Source organism: Manihot esculenta, chromosome 10 (genome assembly GCF_001659605.2).
Source record: "Manihot esculenta cultivar AM560-2 chromosome 10, M.esculenta_v8, whole genome shotgun sequence".
NCBI lineage: Eukaryota > Viridiplantae > Streptophyta > Magnoliopsida > Malpighiales > Euphorbiaceae > Manihot > Manihot esculenta.
This window is the reverse complement of record NC_035170.2, coordinates 26,087,373-26,111,707: the sequence shown is the minus strand read 5'-3', so window position 1 is coordinate 26,111,707 and position 24,335 is coordinate 26,087,373. Positions and strand designations below refer to the sequence as shown.

Sequence of the window (24,335 nt, the reverse complement as noted above, 5' to 3'; positions counted from 1 at the left end):
GATTGGAAATTGAAAAAGTAGAATTTAAAACCTTTTATTTATTCAGATTCACGTTAAACCTAGTATGTACAAGTGTCTTTATCACTCCGGTTTAGATAGATATTTCATATATTTTTATTTTTGATATTTAGAAACAGGTGTAATTTTTAAGAATTGAAGACTGCAATACACTGCGCAAGACCTTCAATTTGTTTTTACTTTTTAACTATATTACTTTTTTGTTAACTTTGAATTTTATTTATGCTCATCGTCTTATTCATACATTAATTATTAACAAAAGTGCAGCAAATTTGAAAGTAGCTAGGTAGATGATGAAGTTGGTGATGTTGATGATCTTGATTGTTGCTGTTTCATCCTCACTTGCTATTCAACTTGAATTGGAACCAAGGAAAGAGAAAATTGGGAATCAGAGAATCAATACCCATTCATATGCTTATGAAGATGCAGGAAAGCATCCGATGATGTCAAAATATGTTTCCGACCACATTCAAAAGGGCAACTTTATTCACGAAGATCAGATGCCAAAACTCCGCAGGATTTTGACAGGGATTAATGCTCCTCCTAGTCACAGCTCACCCGGAGGATCTGGTTGAGAATATGCAGACACAGACACAGTCACATTCTATTATTGTATGTATAATAATTTATTATAATCACCTTTGTTAAGATTGTTTAACTATGTTTTGATTAACGTTGTAACTTCTTTCTATTCGAATTATGGAATTATCAAGAATTTTCCACCAATAAACACTGTTTATCATCGAAAATTACTCAAAAACACTATATATAGCATGTTATTAGCGATTTAATCTACAAATATTCATGATGAGCTAATTCATACAAGAGCCTTTTCTTTTCTTCTTCTATTGATTAACAATAACAAATAGAAACCAAACGATATATATGTATATATAATCATTAATAAGAAAAAAGGAAGGAGGGGAGATCTATGCGCTGCGTCTTTTATCAGCTAGACTTCCATGCTTCAATTATCAGTCAACTTCTCGAATGCGAAAACAAGGACAGAAGCAACGAATTAGATCCACACCATAGCTAATAAGACATCCAAAGAACCCACCTGAGCTCTCTCTTCTTGGCGTCTCCACAACAGGCACCCCATAAACAGGATTTGGAACTGTATATTGCTGGTACGTTAATGGGGTAGTCTCAATTGGTAACGTAGGACAAATGGGATTTGTTTCCACAATAATTTCTTGAGATTGGAACTGGATTCGACTTTGGTAGCTTACTTCTGGAAGGTACTGCTGCACCCCAGGTGCAGTAACGGTCTCATTGGTCTGGTCAGGCACCAGCCATGGCGGCAGCGGTGGAGCAGAAGGTTGAACTGGAGAGGAATAGGAGCAGCAACAGGGGCACGGTGGCGGAGGAAGATAATGAGGTTCTTGATGGGTCTTCTTTCTTCTCTTCTTTTTTGGCCAGAGCTTCTTCAACTTCTTCACTGCCTTTATCATTTTCTTGGTAACTTGGTAATGGCTAGATTACAAGATGGTGGAATTGGAGGCTTTCTGGTTTTTGGCAATTGTGAATATAGAAATAGGCTAGAACATTGGATACATTAGTGCTTTTGAAAAGAGAACTTGATGGTCAGTTGAAAGATCGTAAAAGCATTACATAAAGCTTTTTGCAAGGATTAAACTTTCTTTGTTACAAAATTTTCAAAAATTATGACCGTTGCCCACCTACTTTCCCAGGCCCCAGCCTATCTTTTAGTAAAGGACAAGGAGGAGCTGGGTTAAGCCGTTGGGATCACCACCATCACACAAATGGGAAAAAATTGCTTGGAACCGGTCCTACTTGGATCATCTACAAGGTTAAGCTATTAGGGTCACCACCACCACATAAACGGAAAAACTTGTCTGATCCGATCGAATTTGGACTTAAGACAGGCAAATAGATTTTGTATGAAAAAATTAAATGAAATCTATTATCATGTATTTTAAATCAATAGTGAACTAAATCCATTTAAAAATTTCTCCATACATCAGAGAGTCAAAAGGCAAACATAAGTAAGTATATTTACAAAAGCTGAGGCTCCAGCAATTGGGCATTGAGAACAGTAATGGCTTAACAAATTTACAAAAGAAAACATGTAACATGTAGCATGTAGTTAAAAAGCAAATCGATCAAATAGTTTGTAAAGTGACGATTAAATGGTAAATTTTTTGACAAAAGTGCACAGCTAATATCTATAAGCAATTTGAGCACAACAGGAACCACAGAAAATTTGCCCTTTGAAGTTGTGGGAAGGTAAACAACATCTAGAACAGTAAGCCAAAGTTGAGGAGGCCTTGCTCTTTCCTCTGGTGAACTGAAAACTGAAACCTTCAGACAATTTTGTGAAGATTTGAATAGCAAATCAAATACAAATATAGTAGCTTTTCAAAGGTGAAGGTGAAGTATGCAAAGGAAAGCAAGTGATAAGAAGGCTGCATGCTTATATACAAAAGGCTGGCTATGCCATAATGTAAACAGTGGTCAATTCTCAAAAGAAAAAGAGGAAAGGCGAAATTGAGAGAAACTGAATATTCTCCATTCTTCATTTGCTGAGCAGAAGAGGTGGAATGGACAACTTTTCAGCCTTGTTGAATCCAAACAAACAAGCACTATTAAGTTTCCCTTGCAAAAATACAAACTTGAATCCCAAAACCTATTTTTAAAGATAAACAGTCTCACTCTCCACAAATGACGTTCAGCAAACAGCCACCATCCATCTCAACAGTTATTTAGTGCTGCATGTCTGGAAATGTCACTGGCCATTCCACGTACACCACTGTATTATAAACATCATCTTCACCGAATTCTCCCTCTTCATCACTCCTTTTCACCACCCCTTTGATAGCCATTCATGGTAAAACGACACAGGCCTATTAGCACCCAGGCCCAACAACAGATGATTGGTCCTCCATGTTAACTGCAGCATCAGGGTCACCATCAGCTTTGGTTGCTTTGATCTCTTCATTGACTGGGAGTTTAATCTTGGGTGATAACCTCTTCACTTCCTCAGATGTATATATGAAAATCTTCCTCACCATGCTGCAGAACTCACTGCCATCAAAAGAAGTCATCAACATAAAAATCCAACACAAGCAAAAACATGTATAGCAAGAACAATGAACTAGCACGTCAAGTTAACTTACTGCCATGGGTCATCCCCAACCATCATCATGTCATCTTCATCATCCGTGTAGACAACTTGCCATTTCTTTGTTGATCCACTGAGCTCACCTTCAATGTCAAACATATCCTCCAGCTTCATCAGCAAGTCCTCATAACATTCAAACCGTGTCAAATCAACAGCTCTACCAACAGCAATCCCTTGCATGTGAACCTAATAAAAAAAGAAAACCATATAAGCCACAGCCATTGAGCATTTAGATCAGGCAGCACAAAACAGAATATCACATCAGAATTAAAGCATACTCATGTTCGAACATTCAAAATATCAAGGTCAATAGTCTTCAACATTTGAACTATATTAATTTATAGAAAAATACCTAATATGCCTAACTACATCTGTAGGAAGTCGGAGAGATCTGAAGAACGAAAAGGACAGCAAGAGAGATATTGAAAATTCTTCCATAATATTCACAAGAATTCAATAAGAGAATACAAGCTATTACCTTTGTGCAGCTTCTGATTTGACGGCTTTGTGACTCTTGAGGAGATCTGAGGCATGATTTCTCAGGCTCACAACTTATTGAAGGGATTTCAGATCGATTAATATTTGATGGCTCAGAATTTTGATCAGATTCAGCATCCAAGGACACAATAGGGCAATCATCCCCCATTCCTGAAGCAACAGCTAAAGGTGAAGTTTCTTCCACATTGGAGTTGTCAACAAGTTGAATCCCAAAAAGCCTGTAACCATTTCCAGTGCTTTGTTTTCTCTCTCCAGAATCTTTGTTAATAACTGGGACAAAAGAATCTGTAACACTTTCCACCCGGTTAGGCCAATACATTGAGTTGGGGGAGACACTAGACAATAGACTATTGCCACTAAAGCCAAGAGAGTTGGCCTTTGCAGTTGTAGAGAAATTGTGAGATGGATAAAGATCTCGTCCACGTTGAGAGTCCCCATATGAGAAAGCAGGAGACTCAGTTGGGGGTTTCCACACATCTAATGCACACAGGCACCACAAGGTTATCGTTACAAACCAACATAAACAAATGAAAAGATGAAACGCTAAAGGGAAAGATAACATACCAAGTGCAGACAGATTTGGCGTTGGTGAAGGTAAAACAGATGGCCGAGCGCGCTTGTTCCTTTGCACAGGTTGGGAGTTTGAAGGAGCAGATGCAACGAGTGGCTCCAATTCCCATGGTGATACTCTATCTGGACGCAAGATTGAAGAAGGCTCATCCCATTGAACCTGGCAAAGAAAATGATACAAGCCACAAATGAAGAGATGATAAGATGACTTCTAAGTTTTAACATGAAAGCAGAAGAGACACTTTGTTTGATCAAACAAACTTCCACAAACCATTAAATCAATAAATCTAGAAACCAAAGCAAGAAACTTATCAACAAATTTGTCAACCTTTAAGGATCTCCACTCAGAATCAGCCCAACCAGACGACATATTATCTCCAACACCAACAATGGTGCCGCTAAACCTGCAGCTCAATATAAACTAACAATTACAAATAATGTTATTACCTTCTAAAGCTAAATGCCAATCCAGTATAAGATGATACCTTCGTTCAGGTACTTCTTCGCCCTCAAATCTCATCTTAAACCTCATCCCAACAGAAAGCTTGTGGCTCTGAGCTTCAAGATACTTGTTGACACTTACAATGAACTCAGAACGACTGGTTCTGAAAATGAAATGCTTATTTAGTAACATGATTATGCAGGTAACACAATTACAAACAAATTACTAAAACACAAAAGCAAAACAACATTAAATAAATGAAACACATTGAACAGAACAAAACCTTGGCTTGTAGAAGACAGAAAAAAGAGTTCCTGTATTAATTGCATGAGATGCAGTGGCAAGAACCCCAAGGTGCATGCTTTGGCAAGATATAACAGAAGATGGCATACTAATCTGCTGTCTCATAAGCCTCCTTACACCAACCCGAAGTTCTCCATTTTCTCCCCTGTAAAAAGCATATCAATCATCAATAAATTTAACGGAGACCAAAGAAGTCACTGAACAAGGAAGTAATAATATATGATAAACTTGCCTCAAGAAGATGAATGCATCTCCTGCCACTAACTTCTTTGAACTAACAAAGACACTCCACCCGGTTGTAAGTAGATGGCGTCTAGGTTGACCTGAAATTAACATTTTGATCAATGTCCAGCAACTAAGCCAGCATTACCTTGCCAGTTTCATTCCGAGTATAAAATGATAGGCAAAACAAATTATCCAGCCGAACACATACCAAATATCAAACACATTTAAACAAAAAATAATAGGGACTTTATGTGATCCATGAACAGGTTGCAACCTATTTGAATTACAACAGATCACTACTGTACTAGTGATGTTGACCAGCAAAGGCTCAAGAAAGTAGGACGCAAATCATGCAATAATCACATATTCACATTACCTGAAAATAAAAAGCAGTAGGCCAAATCACAAGCTAAATAAAACTTCATTTGAAAGTTCTTAGAATTGATTTAGTTCAAACATCCAATTCCAAAATACAATCATGTTATCCACTAGATTGGAGGAGTGAGCTGAACATTTAATAGGCATAAACTGAAAAACTGTAGACAGAGCAATAAAACAATTAGAGATACTAGTACATGAAGAAGAATAGAGGTAACCGCTTCAAGTCTTCAGCAATAGTGGTAATCAAATTGCCAGCTATAACCATTTGGCATCATATGAGAAACAATAATATAATAATAATAATAACTAAACAAAGCAAAACTTGCTAACCCCGAAAAATGTGTCGGAAATGCCATGAATTCCCATGCAAGTCACTGGCAACCAACTCTTGCCAAGGTGGCTGCTGGGACATATCCTATACAATAAGAAAGAGAATGTCAACATGCAAACAAATGAATTTGAACTGCATAATCAGAAGCGCAATAACAAATTAACAGTTAGGTCCTGACCAGGGGAGGCAGACAATCATCTGCATGCCTTCGAAGAACAGAGAAACCACCATGAGTGCTTGTGTCAGAAGCAGTAAGTGTCTTACAAAATGAATGAACTGTGCATCTTTCAGGTTCTGGTAGTGGAGGATCAGGGCTAGTAACCTCACTTTGCTGATTTAAGGAGAAATACAGTAAGATCAAGGAAGCAAAAAATAATTAAGCGGAATGGACCTGAAAGCTAAATGGAATGCATCTGAAAGCCTTGTGTAAAAATATGTAACTTACGTCTGGTTCTGGAAGCAGGGTAATCTGTGCATAAACTTCATCTGTTTCAGGTTCAGCCTGCAATCGACAGTAAAATAGCAAATGAAACAAAATGAATGGAACTGCGAAAAGATTGCAATATTACTTCATCCATATAGCATACCAAATAAGCAATACTAAGAATCATCAAAATTTGACAAAAGCATTAGCAGAATTACAATTATCATAAAGCAAACCCACCCTACGCTGAACATTGACCACTTTACAAAGAATTTTTGATGGAAGATTGAATGATGGCATATGTTGCTCCAACCCTTGATGCATTGAAGCTTCAAGCTATATAGGAGATAACAGAAGTCCGTAAGACAACATAAAAAGACAGTGCACAGCAACATGGATATATATAGTACCAGAAAAGCAGTAAAGTTATATGATTTTAATTTCTACTGAATTCAATCTACCTGTTCCATGTGACCTTGTGGAAAATAATAAACTCGCTCCCCATCACGAGGAAGGTTGACAAGAGGTCCGGCACAGGCATGCCATAGTTCTTTGTAAAGAGCATCATTGCATCCTCCTATTAATAAATGGATAATGTTTCACAGAAATGCAAAGAAAGAGGCATATAGGGGGAAAAATGAAAATTAATATCATGCACTTCCAGAAGCAATAACACAATTGCATAAAACAAGGTAAAAGAAGTAATAAGTAAATAAATAAACAACATCAGAACATATGATCAAACAAGCTTCACAAAGGCTTTACGTTGCACTGTTGCAGCAGTAAGATTCTTCAGATCAAAAGATGATTTCAAAAAACTTGTTTGATAGTTTGTGGTTAAGAACTCTTGCCTATAGTTGTCAAATCGAGATTCGCATCAAGAATCGAAATCTTCATTTCATGAATCCAGAATCAAGAATCAAATCGCATTGTAAGACTTGATAAAAGGAAAGTTCGAGATTAGTTAATAATGGTATAGGTTCTAAAAAATAAATAAAAATATAAATCACAATGACATATTTATGATAAATATAGAATTACCATTTAGCTAGTTAAAAGTATGCTTTACAACAGAATAACATACACTTGTATGTTGTATAGTTTTATGCTATAAATTATGAACTCTTGAAACCCTAACTTGAATTAAGTCAAAAAAAATTAAATAACAAAAAGCAATAGTGGAAAGGTCATAATATTTTAACAGAAAATGTCATAATTTGACAACAATAGTTAGAAGCAAACTGAAAAAAGGAAAAAAGAAAGAAGAGAGAGATGGAAAAGAATGAACTGTGAAAGAAAAATAACTAAAATAAAGACGCAAGTGCGCCTTTCAAAATAAAGATGAAGTGAAATCTTAAATTTTAAAGTTATAGAGTCTAAAAGCACTCTAGAAAAAGAATTAACTAAAATGGTCAATTCATATATTTAACACTGGGTTTTATGATTTAGTCATGATTCAACTACATTTGTGATTCACTCCATATATTCAAAATCACAGTTCTGACAAAATGCTCTTGCCTCTACGAGCAATTCTCTGCTGTTTCAAAGTTGTTTTAAGTAATAAAGTCACAAATAAAGAGGCTGACAAAAAACTTCAGTTCATATAGCTTCCAATAGATCCAGTATTAGATTGTTGGTCAGCAGATTTATTTAAAAAAAGGGGCAAAGAACTGGAATTTATATGAGCTTGAGATTTCCAATTTTCCACAGCCTTATCCTACAGTAAAGACAAAATGAAGCCTACACAAAGATCAAACAATACTATATAGCAAGCTTTAACTTAGTCACATGTCAACCACTACCATATAGCAAACTTTAACTTAGTCACATGTCAGCCCCCTAACTCTTAAGAATTGTGCAACAGAATTTACTTCATTCAATTAAGCTGAAGACAATGCGTAACACTTTCAACATCAATCATCAACACCATCAGAAGCTCAGAATTTAATACTGAAAACAATATCCTTGAGTACATATATAGAGTCATACACCCATTTCAAAAAAATGTCTCATTATCATTGATTTGTGTATTATTCAGCCTTATAATCACATTATTTAGTCCCTTTTTGCCACACAACTATTGAAATGTGATAAAACAAAACTGCAATAAGTTCAAACCTGCATGAGGATGTCCAACAGGTGTATGATTGGTGCTCGTGAATGCCATAACAAAACCGCACCAAGTCCTCAGTGATCAGCCAACTCAATCTATGGAAAAAGAATAAGTGGAAAACACCTAAAAATATATTAAACCTGTAATCAATTATCACACCAAGCTAAAGGAAACTCAATAACCGTAAATGCACTTACTATAACTAAATGGCAATACCATTTCTTCAGTTTTAGCTACTTAAAAGTTTAAACTCCTTAATTGCTCACCATGTGTCAGAAGTGAAGAGCTTCAGAATTTTGTTCAGAATAATGCTTAAAAGTCAGCTTCTAAAAACCTTTAACCCCCAATTTTACAAAAGAGATGGCAACGAGTTCAAAAAGCCTTCTTCACTTTATACAACTCAAATCCATCTTCTATTTTTTCAAAGAGAGTATTTTGAGCTATGAAATATTTAAAAAGAATATTAGACAACAAATTCAAAACCAATTAGAGAAAAAATCAAATACATAAACAAATCAATGATCAACACTAAAACAGCATGAATCAAAATACCCACAAACAAAATACCAATTTAAGCACATATATTACAGACCAATAAAATCAAAACATACGAACTAGCTGTTTGGACATCCAGAAACATGCCAAGAGAAAAAATGAGTGAAAACAAGAACAGATTAAGGGATCTGATAAAGCCAAAAACAAGTTTTCCCCAACTTTGCAATCCAAAAGGAACATCACAGATGCCCACTTTAAAATCCATCATTTATCTACAATATCCCAAACCAAAATAAAACACCCATCGGAGAAAAATACATAAACAAATAAAATCGACTCACCTCCTCTTGAACTCTCTGAATCCGTAGGATCCAAAAACAGCAACAGCAACAGCAAGTTAGGGCTTCAATAAACAGATAACGACTGGATCGAAAATCACATACACACGCAGTGACCTCTCGCTCGCTCGCTCGCTCGCTCTCTCTCTTCTTCTTCTTCTCCTTCTTCTTCTCCTTCTTCTCTCTCTATGTCTGAATATATAAAGTGTATATATCGTCAATGTTCGGTCGAAGCCGACACGACTTGGCTTTGGCTCTGCTTTCTGTTCCTCTCTTACATACACTCTCCTCTCTCTCTCTCTCTCTCCCTCTGGTCTTTTTTTTTCCCTTTTTTTATTTTTTTTCCTTCTTATTTTATTTTTTATTAGTTAAAAATCCAATGTGTGTCTCTAATAAATACTTAATAACTCTGAGGATAGACCAAAGGTAAGTTGGCCGTGGGGGCTTTATTGTCTTTTTAGATATAATTTTTTCCAATTCTTAACTTAAAAAAAAGAAGAAAATTAATTATACAAAAATTTTATTACAAAATTAATAAATGGAATGACAAATTTATCCCTACTCTATACAGATTAATAATAATTTAAGAGTACATTTAAATAAAAAATTAATGTAATATTTTATAAACAAATTTCACTTTTTAGCCTAAAATTAATTAACATTACATTGAGACTAAAATATTTTATAAAATTAAGCTAAAAAGATTGATTAAATAATAGTATTGATTATAGGATAATTAAATTTTGAATTTTAAATTTTAATTTTTAAATTGGGATAAAAAAAAATTAAGCATCAAAAATAAAAATGATAAAAAAAATTAAGAATTGATTGTGTTGATTTATCATTAAATCTTCAGAATTAGAATGATTAAAAAATACATTTGGTAAAAAAAAACTTTAAAAATTTAATTCTAATTTATTCAATAAAAAATTTTAAAAAATATAAATAAAAACAGTGCCCTGGAATCCCTACATGGGTACATCTCCTCTGGCTACACCCTGTCTCCAAGACATCAAGCTTTTGTCTTAATTAAGCGAAAGGCTCAGTACTCTAATCCTGGTTCACTTTACAATTACCCTTTTGCCCCTAGTATTTCTATTACAATGACACTTGTGCCCCCCAAATGTTTAATATTTTGTACTTTGCAAGGGAGGAGAATTTTGGAAATGCAAATGACAAACTCGCACTAATTTAGTAGTATTTTGATTAATTGCGTAAATTTCTTTCTTACCCTTTAATTTTGAGTGAAAAGACAATAATGTCCTTTACATCTATCCTCGGTTCTTTTTTAGTACTTCACAAACTCCAAGAATCTACTAGGGATTGGGCTTTTATGGTGGTGGCTTTATTGTTAGATTTTTACCCCATAAATTTAGTCAAATTACCTTTCTGATTTTCTTTTTTAAAAATTTATACTATTTAAATCCCTTAGGATCTTTTATTTTAAAGAGGAAAAAAATATTGGGATTTGTTTGATTAGGCTAAAGTAGGTAGGTGTGAGGTCTGGTTTCTGGTGGAATTAAAATTGATAATTAGTTACTTTATTTTTTAAGGTTGTAAATTTAGATATATTGCAAATTTTTTATTAATTTTAATTTTATTATATTTAATTTTGTTTAGTTTATTTCATTTGTTAAATTTAGTAGTCAAATTTTTTATAAATTTTTAATTAAAACAATAGTGTGCATTGGTAATCAAGGATAATCCCATCATAAATTAAATTATTCTCTATTTAATTTTTTTTAATCGACTTAATTTTTATTTTTAAAAATTGATAAAATTAAATCTAACTGATTAATTAATAATAATATATTATTTTTAATAATATAAAGAGATTAGATTATAATTTAAATTAAAATATTTTAATTAAATTTTAAAATAAAAAATAAAGTACAAAAAATAAAATTTCATTAAAAATGCAACTAATCAAATCGAATTGAATCAAATCAAATTAGACTAACTTGATTCAAATCTATTTCTATTCAAAATCGATTTGGTTTAGTTTTCACAAATATTAAAATTTTAATATTTAATTTTTCAATTTAGTTTATTTTAAATCAAATCGACCGAATTTTCATTTCTATTCTCTATTTTACGGAAAATAAAATTGTAACTATTATTTTATAAATTAAAAAAATTATAATTAATATAATTAAAATAAAAATGTTTTTGTTTTTGTTAATATAACCACAATTCATTTTACTCTATCATTAAATTATCATTGAAATTAATTTATTTTACTTCTTTATATATATATTAAATAAGAGTATAATAGTAAGCTTATAAATAAATTATCATCTCAAAAATTAATATTATTTTATAATTTAAGATAAATGAAAAAAAAAAGTTTTGTTTCAGTGAGTCAAAGATAGTTGAAAAGTGTAACTTTTATCTTCTAATTTATAAAATGTAACTATTGAAAATAATTCACATTTTAAATAATTAAACTTTATAAAAAAAAATTAAATATTAAATATTAATTATGAAAAAAATGAAATATCAACTTTTTGCACAAAAGTCATGATCACATAACATATTTAACTAATAATAGAATTGTTGCAATACCTTTTTATTTGTGTTATATATTATATTAAATTTTTATTTATATAAATGAATTTTCACCATGTATATTTCATATAACAATTTTTCTAATATGAATAAAATTTATTAATTATTCTTTTAATTTTATAAAAATTAAATTAATTAATCACTTTAATTAATAATATTTTAAAATTTTTTCAATAATTAGTGACTAAAATTGAAACAATAAACTCTTAATGAATAATTCAGTTGATTATCTAGTATTAATGCAGGTATCATGAAACTCTCTTAAATTCTCCGACTTACTTTCGACGCAAATTTCCTCTATAATTCTTTTGTGACTCAATATTCTCGTCTTTTTTTCTTCTTTAAATCTAATTTCTTATTTCCCCTTCTCCATAAAAGATAATCTGCGTCAATTGACTATCGATGAAAAGAAGATGTTGTTGTCCCTATTAAGAGCTCTAGAGATATTTTGATCATCACTTATGATTTTTGTATGGTGGAGATGTTTTTCACATACAATCCAATAAATTTTCAGAATATACAGACCTCTTTGACAGATTTATGGTGGCAATCCTCGGACAGTTATTGTATTGAAGGATTTGGTTTCTAGTTACAAGCCGGACATTTTATTTTTGATGGAAATAAAAGCTCTTAGTTCTCGTATGGAATTTTTTCGTAATTTTTTACATTTTGATGGTTGATTCTCAGTCAATAGATAAGGATTGTGAGGAGGTCTTTCGTTAATATAGAAGAGTCATGGGTTTGTTTTTGCGGTTGGTTTTTCTTCAAATTTGATTAGTTTGATTGTTTTGAAAGGTAATATTCAATTGAAATTTGCTAGTTATTATGGGTTTTCAGAATCATAACGACGAAATTAGTCTTAAAACTTTATTTGAGCTTTATCTCGTAGAAAATCTCTTCTGTGATTTTGTTTGGAAGATTTTAATGATTTATGCTCGAGAGATGAGAAAGAACGAGAAGTATTTTTGCCAAATTATCTTATACAAGGTTTAAACAAGCATTTGAAGAGTATTTTTGCCAAATTATTTTATGTAGGAGTTTGTATTTTGAATAATTGTAAATTTTTGTTAGATTTTAGAACTGATATTTCTGTTAGATGGGTTTGTCGTAATACTACTCTAACTGCTCATACTTTAACTAGAGAATCTATCAGACATAATCGTCTCTCTGTTTGGGATGATATCCCTCCTTATTTAATGAAATTTTATTAATACAATCAGTAATTTTGCTTTCAAAAAAGAATGTAGTTATCATGGAATACCATAAATAAAGATATTCTCATGAAGAAAATTAAAAAAAAAAAAAACAAAATTCACCATATAAAATACTGAAGTTACTTAACAACTAGGATATCAAAGATATGTAAATGGAACAATTAGGCATATTCCAGTCAAATTTAATTTGTTATTGGTAAGGATGAGATGGAAAGTCTTTGTCAACTTGTGCAATAATAATAGAATTACATATTGGCATTTCCCTTTATTATTTTTGAATACTTTGACCCATTTAATTAGAAAATCTTTCAAATTTTAATTAAAAAAAATAAAAAGAAAGAGGAAGGTGATCAACTATTGTGTTAGCCTGATCTGGATTTCATCCTCCTGACCTCATCTGATGCACAGATGAAGATCTCCCTCACCATGCTACAGAATTCACTGGCAACACAGGAGTAGAGCTAGCCGCGGATATTTCTAATTTTGTAAATTATTAAAAAAATAAATAACACATTATAGTATCTAAATTTAGAAAAATGTTAAAGCATACTGAACTAAGAAAATTATGAGGTCTGAAGTTTCAATTCCAGTCGGAACGAAATCAACTAAAAGGACAAGAACATGAAAACAAGTAGGACCGAGTCAGATGAACTTACAGCCATGGAAAATCCCCAAACAACATCATGTCACCTTCTTCATCAGTGTAGATAACCTCTCATTTCTTTGTGGATCCTCTGAGTTTACCTTCAATGTCTGAGACACGAAATAGATAAATAGTAGACATTTTTATAAAATTAAGCGATTAATTAATAAATTTTCATATATCATAGAGATTAAATGGTAAAACACTTAATGGGTTAAAATAATGGAATGGTAATCAGTAGATTTTTTAAAATTTTAAAAATTTTTTATCGTATTTTTTAAAATTAAAAAATTAATTAATAAATTTTTTCATAATATATAGACTAAAAGCTAAATTTTCCTGTAAAAAAAAATAGTCAAGTGGTTCGTGAGATAGCGGGCAGTGTTTCTTAGGCTCACAACTTCCTGAATGTATTTCAGACTGATTAATATTGTTCAATGTTTCAGAATGCTGGTCAGACGTATCTAAAGATAGAACTGGGCAACCATCCCCCACATTTCCTGGTTCTTCATCAACAGCATAGGCAGAAGACTCCACAACATTTTCCACTCGGTTGGGGGAAATGCTAGCCTGTGAACGAAAGCCACTAAAACCAAGAGAATTGCTCTTAGAAGTAGACGATGAACTGGATGATGAATAGAGGTCATAACAGGAGAAAGCAGCAGGAGACTCAGAAGGGAATTTCCACGTATCTACTGAACAGAGATGAGAAGTTTGTCAATAATTATCAAAGCAAATCAGGACTAAAGAATACTAACAGCAAAGCTGACATGTACCATATTATCGTGCAGAAGAGGGCAAAAGAGATGGTAGAGCTCGCTTCTTCCATAGCCCAGGGAGAAATTTTGGAATAGAAATTGCTACAAGTTCTAATTCCCACGGAGAAACTCTTTCCAACAAAAATTGAAAGGACAAGCCTTGATTTATTAGATCAAATGGGAAATTCTTAGATGTATCCGGTCCATCATTAATTCAATATATATAAAAATGGGTCCCTATTTGATTTTTTCACGATAAAATCAATTGTCTGTGTCCAAACAAGTTTTTCACATATCAATTGAGTATATAATTTTAAAATCACATTCTATTACATTATTTATATAGTAAAATAAATGAAAAATTAGTAATCTTGCGGTGATATTTATTTGAATTTTTATAAAATTAACATTAATGATTAATTTCTATTTATTTATATTAAAATATAATAAACACGTATATTTTAGATTAGATGATTATTAATAATATATACAAATTTTAAAATATTATTTTATACATTTTAACATATATTTTCGAAATAAATGTTATGTAAACTAATAATTATTTATGTTCAGGTATTAAATTAATAATAATTTATTTGAAAAATAAAATTTAATTATTAATATCAGACTTTATACTGTTAATTACATTAAATTAAAATAATAGGATTCAATTAGATTGAAAATAAAATTTGAGGATAAATTATTATTAAATTTCAGTGTGTTTTGTTAAATATACTAAGCCCATTTATAATATTTCATTAAAATGTATTCATTTATGAAATCACACTCTCTAATGCTTTGACTAATGAAGTGCAAATTAATTTATAAAAAAGTTAATTAATTAATTTTAAATTAATTTGGATATTAATAGTATAAATATTTAAAATTATTAAAATAAATAATATAAAAAATTAACATTAAATAACATATTTTATCTATATATATTTATCTACATTTATCTATACTTTACTTTTATAAAAGGGAATAAAATTTTTCATAATGCACTTAAACTTTTAAATTATTTATAATAGTATTTAATTTAATTATTTAAATAATTTATAATGTATTATTTAAAACTTAATTTTTAAATAGATGATCATTTTATTCATATATATAAATATAATAAGATTAAAATTTTTAAATATTAAAATTATAAGAATATAATTTTATTATAAATTTTAATTCCATCATAGCTATAGGTTTGGGTTTAAAAATATTAAAATTAAAGTTATACTTAAATTCTTTTAGTTATTTTTTATTATAATTTAATTTTTTTAAAAAATTAAAATGGTTTAAAAGGAAAGTTTTTATTTTTTTAAATTTCACAAATTAAATACTAAATTTTATGTAAACATAAATCGCTGTTGTAAAAAAAAAAAAAATTCATCATTAAATTGAGTAATATTATAATATTTAAAAATTAAAATTTTATAATATATTAAATTTATAAATACTATTAAAAAATTAAATTAATAATATATAATTATTGCCTATTTAAATATAATTGATTTCTTATAAAATAGTAATTGAGAAATTTATTATATCATTATTATAATAATTTTTCTTTTATTAACAATATGAATATTATTTTTTATTTATATAATTCTTTTATTTTAAATAAAGTTGGATTATAATTTTTAGAAATTATAATTTTTTTAAATAAATAAAATGCAATTTAAAAATTCTCTTAATTCTTTACTTCATAAATGAAAATCAGAAAGTTATAATAATATTAGAATATATAAGAAATTATTAAAAAAATAAATAATAAATTATAACTGTTAAAAAAGGTGCAATGTAGGTTCAATAAAGCTAGTAATTATAAAGGTGAGATAAAAAATAATTGATAATAAATATTAATTTTGATTAGTAGATGATATTAAAATATAGAATAATATATAGAGAGAGAGACAGAAACACCCGAAATTACTTAAATATTCTTACTATGAATATGTAATATCCGGTTAGACCTCGGCATCGGAATTTCTACTTTCCGGCAGAATCTCGGATGTCGAAACCCTCTAGAAGGGTAAAATATGTTTTTATGAAATATTTTTACATGTTTTATGGTTTTATTGAAGAAAGAAAATTGAGTTTTAAAAGAAAAAAACCAAGGAAGAAAACCCAGGTTCGGCCGTGGAACCTCAAGTTCGGCCGCCGAACATGGGGAGCTTGCGGAGGCACCTTTGGCCCCCGAAGGTGGTCTGGCCCCCGAAGGTGGTCTGGCCAGCCACCTATAAAAGGCCCCTTATCCGAAAATGAGCGAGTTTTCTCTCTCTATTTTCGGGTATAGGTGAGATTTCGCCCTTCCATGGTCGATTTGTTGTTTTTCTTCAATCCCTTCATGTTTTTGATGAGTTTTTACTTTGTCTTGAAGATTTTTAAGCTAAGATCAAGTTTTTGAAGTTTGGAGACCCCCGGAGCTCGATTTCTCCCATTCTCCAAATTTGGATCACCCTCCTCTCGATCTTCAAGAGGTAAGTGTAGATCATTCTCTTCATGCATGTTTTAAGTAAGTTTTAAGAAGGGGTTAAGGGTTTTGATGCATGTTTAGACTAGGGGTAAAATTTTAGGGTTTATGCTAAATGTATGCTAAATGTGATGATTGTTGGGGTATAGGTTAGTTTTATGTCCCTATATGCTTGGAAATGTGTTTATGCATGTCTTAGTATAGTTTTGATGCATGTTGGGTTGTTGCGGGTGGCTGGTTTTGCAAGGCAGAGTCGGGTTCTGCCCTTTGGGAGAGCCCAGGTTCGGCTGCCGAAGCCAGTTTCGGCCGCCGAACCTGCTTGTGGAGGTAGTTTGGCCGCCTAAACTCGCCCCCGAAAGTTTGGACTTTCGGCTCTAGAGGGGAGTTTCGGCCGCCGAACCTGCCTCCGAAAGTGGGTGGCTTTCGGCTTTGGAAGGACTTTCGGTCACCGAACTCTGCCCCCGAAAGTGCCTGACTTTCGGCTCTGGAGGGACTTTCGGTCGCCAAACCTGCCGCCGAAAGTGCCCTGTCCAGCCTTCCTTTGCATGTTTTCTATGCATGTTTTGGTGATGTTTTAGGGGGTTTTTGGGGAGTTGTTTAGAGTTATGTTAGAGTTTGTTTGGTCCCTCATTTGAGTCCACCTGTGTAGGATCGGACCCGAGGAACCGAGGAGACCAGCAGTGCTAGCTGTTTTAGAGTCAGCTAGAGGTGAGTAGAACTGAACTATGTTTTAAAGTAAATGAAATTTTTAGCATCTTCATGCATCATGAATGCCATGATATGTACTAGGTTGTTTGCATTAGAAATCCACGACTATGGTGCATTGCATAATATGATGTTGATGTGGATGGATATTGGATGACCCACTAGCCCTCGATATGACATGTTATGATACGGTATGGAAGTCCAGTGAAGCCTATTTTATGCCCATGGCACGATGTGAGAGAAAGACCAGTGAGGCCCATTCTACGCCCCTGGCACATTGGATATGTTATATTATGTGATGTTAAGAGAAAGACCAGTGAGGCCCATTCTACGCCCCTGGCACAATTGGATTATGTAGAGGGTTATTGGTGACAAATCCATCCGTGATGTGAATTGTTTGTGATGTGATGCATTTCATAATGGCATATGTTTATAAACTGTTTTTACTGTTCTGCTCACTGGGCTCTTGTAGCTCACCCATTTTCCCTAAACCCCAGGTTTGCAGGTTCAGAATAGATCGGGAAGTCATCAAGGGTAAAAGTTATGGTTATGTAATAGATTAGTAATAGACATGGAATGTAAAATAATGTAATGTAATGTAAGGTATTGTACAATGATGTAATGAGGATTAGAATTGTGCTTGACCCTAATGTATGGTAAATCCCTTTTTGTACATGATCTATATGAAATGTTTTAATGATGAGTTATGATGAACCAGGCTTGACATATGATATTTTGACCCAACTAGAGCATTTGATGAGGGCTCTAGTATGGGGTTTGTATGTTTTCAGTTATAGTGCATGCTCAGGTCAAGCTTGGTGTATGAAAAAGTTTAAGTTTTTATGGAAATGTTGATCATGTATGGGATTTTAGCAGATGTACAGGATGTATGTTAGACTTGCTACGGGTTTCGGCGACCTTAAGTCGATCTGAATCCTAGCGCCGGTAGCGGTCCGATTTTCGGATCGTTACAGAATAATAACTTTATTATTTAAATTAATAAAAAAATTAAATTCTAAAATAAATATGAATACTAAAATATTAAAATTTATAAATAAATATAAGATAATTTTAAAAATTGATAATCTGAAATCCAGAAAATAGGGTTTTACAAGGGGTTTATAAACTTGGTCCGAGAGGGAGGTGCTCTTCTCCTTTTACTCTTTTTCTTGGTTTGTCAGTAACGTATAACAACCTTCTCGTCATTGGGCCATCTGTCCCTGCTATGCTGATCCGTATGTACGGAAGAATCAGGCCTCTGCGCCATGCTAAATGGTCATTTAATTCTCCCTTTTAGCACGCGTGTGAATCGAGCAGTTCGGGGCTGGGCTAGCGATCCTTATTTTGCTAAGCCTCTGGGCCGGGCTCAGGAAGAGAAGGCTGGGTCTTGAGCAAAGCCCGACCTCAAGGATGAATGGGCTGGACCTTCTCACTCGTGGGACTCCGCGGGTCCTGGGCCGACTCTGTCATTGTGGGCTCAGCCTCTTACCAGGATAGTGAAACCCAGCGGTCATCAATTGCCCCTTTACCTTCTTATCAGTTATTTAATGAATGATGGGAGGGTAAATGCCGAGGATCCATTATAACCGCGCGACCTGAGAACTTTCCCCCATTAAAACATTTCTCTTTCTTTGTACTGTTTTAAAATTTGAAATTTCTCTGCTTTTCCAGAACTCTTGTGCTTCCCTGTTCTCTGTGCGCTTTGCTTGCTCTGTCCTTCTGCTCTAACCACTTTTAAGGTACGCTTCTTATTTCCCCATGGATAGCCCTAAGCTTCCCAATGTCTTTAATCTTGAGTCTAGCATCACCCCTTCTTCTTTAAAAAATTTCATTTCTCGGGAGTATTTGGACACTCCCCTTTATCACATTCGAGCTCCTTACCAGAACGAGAGGATCATTCTTCCCGATCTTCCTCCTCCCAGCTTAATAGACCCCCAGAAAGATCTCAGCCTAGTCTTTTTTGTCAAGCAACGAGAATACAGTCTAACCTTCCCCTTTTCTCATTTCTTCATTGAGGTCTTCTGGTATTTCGAGATAACCCCTCGAATGCTGGCTCCTAAATTCCATTCTTTTCATGTGTTCTTTCGAATCTATCTGCTTGAGCTGGGGGTTCACCCCCACGGCGCGTCTCTTTGTTACCTTTTTTAGGCTGGTTAGGGCAAGCCAAGGCTTTTACTATTTTGCCCCTCGTGGAGGGCTATCCATCTTCTCGGGTCATAAGGACTCGATAAAGGGTTGGGTGGAAGGGTTTGCTGTGGTTGAGCTGAAGAAGGACTCCGGGTTGTCTTGGGAGGTGGAGTTCTCCTGGGAGGATGTCCACCTAGGCTGCAACGACCTGCCCCAGCTAAGTCTTACCGAGCAGGTCGAATTCCTTCGACTGACTTCTGTTGATAAGAAGTATGATGTCGAAAGGTGTATGTTTGTGTCCACCCTTCGGGATTGCAGGGCTGCCGGTACTTTATTTCACTTAATTGTTTTGTCTTTTCTTTGTGATTTTCACTGAGGGTTGTTCTAATTTGTTTTGGTTTTGGATCTTTGCAGCTTCTGACGTTAAGATGGACCAAATTAAACCCCCGAAGAACTTTACCTTGTCTCGGGAGAGCATGAATGCCGCTTTGGATGCCCTCCGAGCTGGGCGATCGGTGGGAGAGACTGCCTAGAAGGTGGCTAAAGTCATTTCCTCCAGGTCAGCTGGCCGGCCTGCTGCTACAGCTCAAGCTTCTTCCCGAGCTCCCAAGCCGAGCTCCCGAGGTGTCAAGACCTCCAGACCCTCCAGTCGTAGCAAGTCGAGCTCGATTCCTCAGTCTTCCCAGGCCCCGAAATCTCAACAGGTCTCTACTGTGAGGACGGAGGGGGCTCCCAGGGTTACTGACAGGTCGATTGAAGATCCTGGGAACGTGAGGACGGATGCCGCCACATCTTTGGAGGGTGTCCCTGAAGAAAGGTTTGAGGCCTCTTCGACTGAAGGCGGGGCTCCTGAAGGCGAGCTGGAGGTCATCCCTGCGGATGAGGGTGTTCAGGGAGCTGCTACTGAGGGCGCTCTTGTTATCGAGGGCACCCTTACGGAGGGGGCTGAGCCCAAGTCGGTTGAGGGCGTTTCTCTTCAAGAGGAGTCTTCAGACGTTCCTGCGGGTGCTGCTGAAAAGACCGAGGGCAAGCGTCCTCTCTCCTCTGACACTCCTGTCCCAGCTTTCAAGAAGTCTCGGACCTCCAGGCGTCCGGCCCCCGCTTTGCCTCCGCTCGAAAAGGAAAAGACTCCGGTGGTGCCCCTGCTCTCTGCCCCTAATAACGACATCTTGAACGCAGAGGACATCACCCATCAGTCCCCGGCGAGCGTGGTCGTGGAAATTCTCCGGGAGCGGATGTTTGGCGGGGTGACCGAGGCCTCGGACCCTCGCCTACTTGCTCTCACTGGCCTTTTGGCCAGCTCTACTCGAGAACAAGTAGCGTTCCAGTCTTGGACTCGAGGGGAGCTCGGAGATACAATCAGGGAGATGCTTCTCATGGTAAGTTGTCCCTTCTAATTTTTGCTTTTATTTTGGTTCTCTTTGTTTCCTTGTCCTAACAGTTTTCTCTTTGTGCTAGGTGATGGGCCTCTTTATGGAGGTGGATGCTCGTGACCACTCTCTCCGGGAGTCTGTAGATCGCCGGATTGAGGAGGCATGCCTAGAGGAGAATTTCTCTGCCACCAGTGACGCTAGGGGCAATCTTGCGGCAGCCCACGAGCATTCGAAGTCCTTATAGGCGGAATTGACATATACCCTGGATGCTCTCAAGAGAGCTGATGAGAAGGCAGCTGCGGCAGAAATTCGTTGTGATGAAGCTTTGAAACAGCTGTCTTCCCTGGAAAAGGTCCGGCGGGAGAGGGACGAGGCTGTGAGCCAAAAGAACGAGGTCTGGCACCAATATGAGGCCTTAAAGGCAGAATCTGAGGCAGCCCAGGCTCATTATGACGCTGTGATGGCCCAAAGGGAGGAAGCTCTGGCTCGGGTAGTGGTTCTTGAGCAGGAGCTGAGCAAGCGTGCTGATAATAGCAAAGACCTGACCTTGGCAGCAGAGGAGTCTAAATTTCAAAATCAACAACTCTGCCAAGAAGTTAGCGCTTTGGAGAAGAGATGCTCAGCCCTGCTCGAGGACGCTAAGCTCACGGAAGACAGGGTCCAGTTGGAGTGTGAGGAGCGCCTGAAGGAGTACAAGGAGTCGGCAGAGCTGAAAAAAGAGATCGAGCAGGCCTGTAAAGCTCGTCTTCAAAGTTACAAGGACTCTTCTGAGTTAAATGCAACGATAGCCGAGGCCTGCGAGGTGCGACTTGCGGAATACAAAGCCTCTGACGAGATGAAGAATGCAATATGGCATAAGGGCTTCCGCATGTATGTCTCCAGTTTCAATCGGGGCTTGAGGGAAGCCAGGCATGCCCCTTCCACCCCGCTAGCTCAAATCAAAACTCTTGAGCTAGACTCTAATTGTAACGACCCGGAAACCGGACCGCTACGGGCGCTAGGATCCAGATCGACTTAAGGTCACCGGGACCCGTAGCAAGCCTACTATACATCTTGTACACCTGATAAAATCCCATACATGATCAACATTTCCATAAAAACTTAAACTTTTTCATACACCAAGCTTGACCTGTGCATGCACTATAATTGTAAACATACAAATCCAATACTAGAGCTCTCATCAAATGCTCTAGTTAGATCAACATTACATATGTCAAGCCTGGTTCATCATAACTCATCATTAAAAAATTAACATAAGGTCATGTACAAAAAGGGATTAACACTACTATTAGGGCCAAGCACAACACTAACCCATAAAGCATTACTTTACATCCTTAAATTACATCATATCATTTTACATTTTATATCCACTACTAATCTATTACAATTAAAATAACCTTCAACCTTGACGACTTCCCGGTCTATCCTGAACCTGCAAATCTGGGGGTTAAGAGAAAGGGGTGAGCTACTAAAGCCAGTGAGCAGAGCAGTAAAACAGTTTATAAACATATGTCATCATGAAATGCATCACAACACAAGTAAGTCACCTTAAGATGGTACTGTCACCAATAACCCTCTACATATCCAATAAATGCCCGGCCCTCGACGGAGCTCCTCAGGACTTCCTCTTAAACATAACATAAACTACCTTGTCTCTGCAATCCAAGGTAGCACCATGAGTAGATAGCCAATCCATCCCTAGAATGACATCAAAATTCGTCAAGTCTAGAACCACAAGGTCGGCTGGAAGGCATCTACCCTCAACAAAAATTGGACTGAACCAGCAGACTGACTCTGCCACTGATGGGTCACACTTGGGTCCACTGACCCAGAAAGGACACTCTAACCTAGAGACTATCAAACCCAATGTAACAGCCCGGAAACCGCCACCCTTCTGTAACGGCTCCAAACTGCTCAGCGCTAGGATCCAGATCGGCTTAAGGCCGCCGGGACCCGTAGCAAGCCTAAACTGAACTCTGTGTACCTGATCAATCCCATACATGATCCAACTAGAACACTAGCTTTTAAAACCTTTTCTGTAAAACTACCAGGCTTAACCGTAAAACCATAGCCGTCAAGGCCTACACCAGTGATCTACTACTAAGCTGAAAACATAGAACCCACTCTCTTAGGGTCCGCATAAGACAAGCTAGCCTTACTTTCCGTTATGGGTCAAGGGGTTTTATACCCTTTCTTCCCTCTCAGATGGGTTAAGGGGTTTTATACCCTTTCTTCCCTGATCACTGGAGTTTTATAAACACATCATATGTTAAGCCTAGCTTGACACATTTCTCATCAAGAAACGTAAAACAGGACACATGCATACACTAGGGATTCAGCATACACTGGGCAAAGCACAACTCTAGACATTATCTTACCACATGCTCTTTCCATGCATAACCTGTATATACATCATGCTAAAACATCATGTCCATACCTCATGTCCATACATCATGTCCACGACTATACTATACAAACATACATAACATAACATAATATAACATCCTTTCATCTATACATCGACTCGCATAAACATATACATCAAACTTCTTTGATCCATATACATGCCACATGCCACTCTATCACAACCTAGCTATGCTATTACAGCCAAACACGGCAACCCATGCTTCAACTCTGCTCTCCCATAACTCTCTCTGCTGACCTCTGGCCCTGCAAAACTGGGGTTAAGGGAATGGGGTGAGCTACTAGAGCTCAGTGAGTAGAAACCATAAAACAGTTCATTCATTACATGCTTTCATGGAATGTGTCATAGCACAAATATCTCACATCTCGGATTAGACATGATCCCAGAACTCCCTCTGTCGGTGCCCGGCCCCTATGGACTCCCAGGTCACTACATGTACTAGAGCCCGGCCCCTAACTGCGGAGCTCCCAAAGGTCTTATCTAGACATAACAGGTAGCGGGCTACTGAGATCGCCTTGGTCCATCCCATCAACAATAATAATGCAATGCAGCATATTCGTGATCTCTAATGCAGTACAACCTAGTATCATATGGCATCCATGATGCGTGTCTCATGCTCATACTATCACTATCTTTAACCATTCGTTTGAAAACATGCATAGTTAGCTTTAAAACATGCATAGTTAGTTCTACTCACCTGAAGCCAAGCTGTGGCTAACTCTGGGCCAACTCTCACACTGGAGCTAAACACCTCGCCTCAGGTCCGATC

The 24,335-nt window shown here is 35.6% G+C and overlaps 3 protein-coding genes across 5 annotated transcripts in view; all 3 read right to left on the bottom strand.

Moving 5' to 3' along the window:
* Positions 1–219: 219 nt before the first annotated feature.
* Positions 220–2,075, bottom strand: LOC110624730. The gene has a single exon (XM_021770001.2). The coding sequence runs from the start codon at positions 1,470–1,472 to the stop codon at positions 993–995; it is 480 nt and encodes a 159-aa protein (XP_021625693.1). The 5' UTR covers positions 1,473–2,075; the 3' UTR covers positions 220–992.
* Positions 2,076–2,436: 361 nt separating this feature from the next.
* Positions 2,437–9,620, bottom strand: LOC110624729 (auxin response factor 1). Of its 3 annotated transcripts, XM_021769999.2 has the most exons (15): positions 9,287–9,616; positions 8,456–8,545; positions 6,799–6,914; positions 6,578–6,673; positions 6,359–6,415; positions 6,092–6,244; positions 5,913–5,997; positions 5,209–5,299; positions 4,957–5,121; positions 4,717–4,836; positions 4,560–4,635; positions 4,226–4,391; positions 3,642–4,138; positions 3,159–3,349; positions 2,437–3,066 (listed from the first exon to the last, which is right to left on the bottom strand). In XM_021769999.2, the coding sequence occupies exons 2-15, from the start codon at positions 8,502–8,504 to the stop codon at positions 2,889–2,891; spliced, it is 2,040 nt and encodes a 679-aa protein (XP_021625691.1). In that variant the 5' UTR covers positions 8,505–8,545; positions 9,287–9,616; the 3' UTR covers positions 2,437–2,888. The 3 variants fall into 3 exon arrangements, with proteins under 3 accessions (XP_021625691.1, XP_043816885.1, XP_043816884.1); XM_043960950.1 differs by having other exon boundaries at positions 3,642–4,391; positions 8,456–8,573; positions 9,287–9,620; XM_043960949.1 differs by having other exon boundaries at positions 3,642–4,391; positions 9,287–9,620.
* A 3,595-nt stretch (positions 9,621–13,215) lies between these two features.
* LOC110623950 (auxin response factor 1) overlaps positions 13,216–24,335 on the bottom strand; it is a 67,159-nt gene continuing 56,039 nt past the window's right edge. Inside the window, exon 14 of the mRNA XM_043960575.1 lies at positions 13,216–13,506. Coding sequence (XP_043816510.1) covers positions 13,428–13,506 — 79 coding nt within the window. The 3' untranslated portion in view covers positions 13,216–13,427. The remainder of the gene's footprint in view (positions 13,507–24,335) is intronic.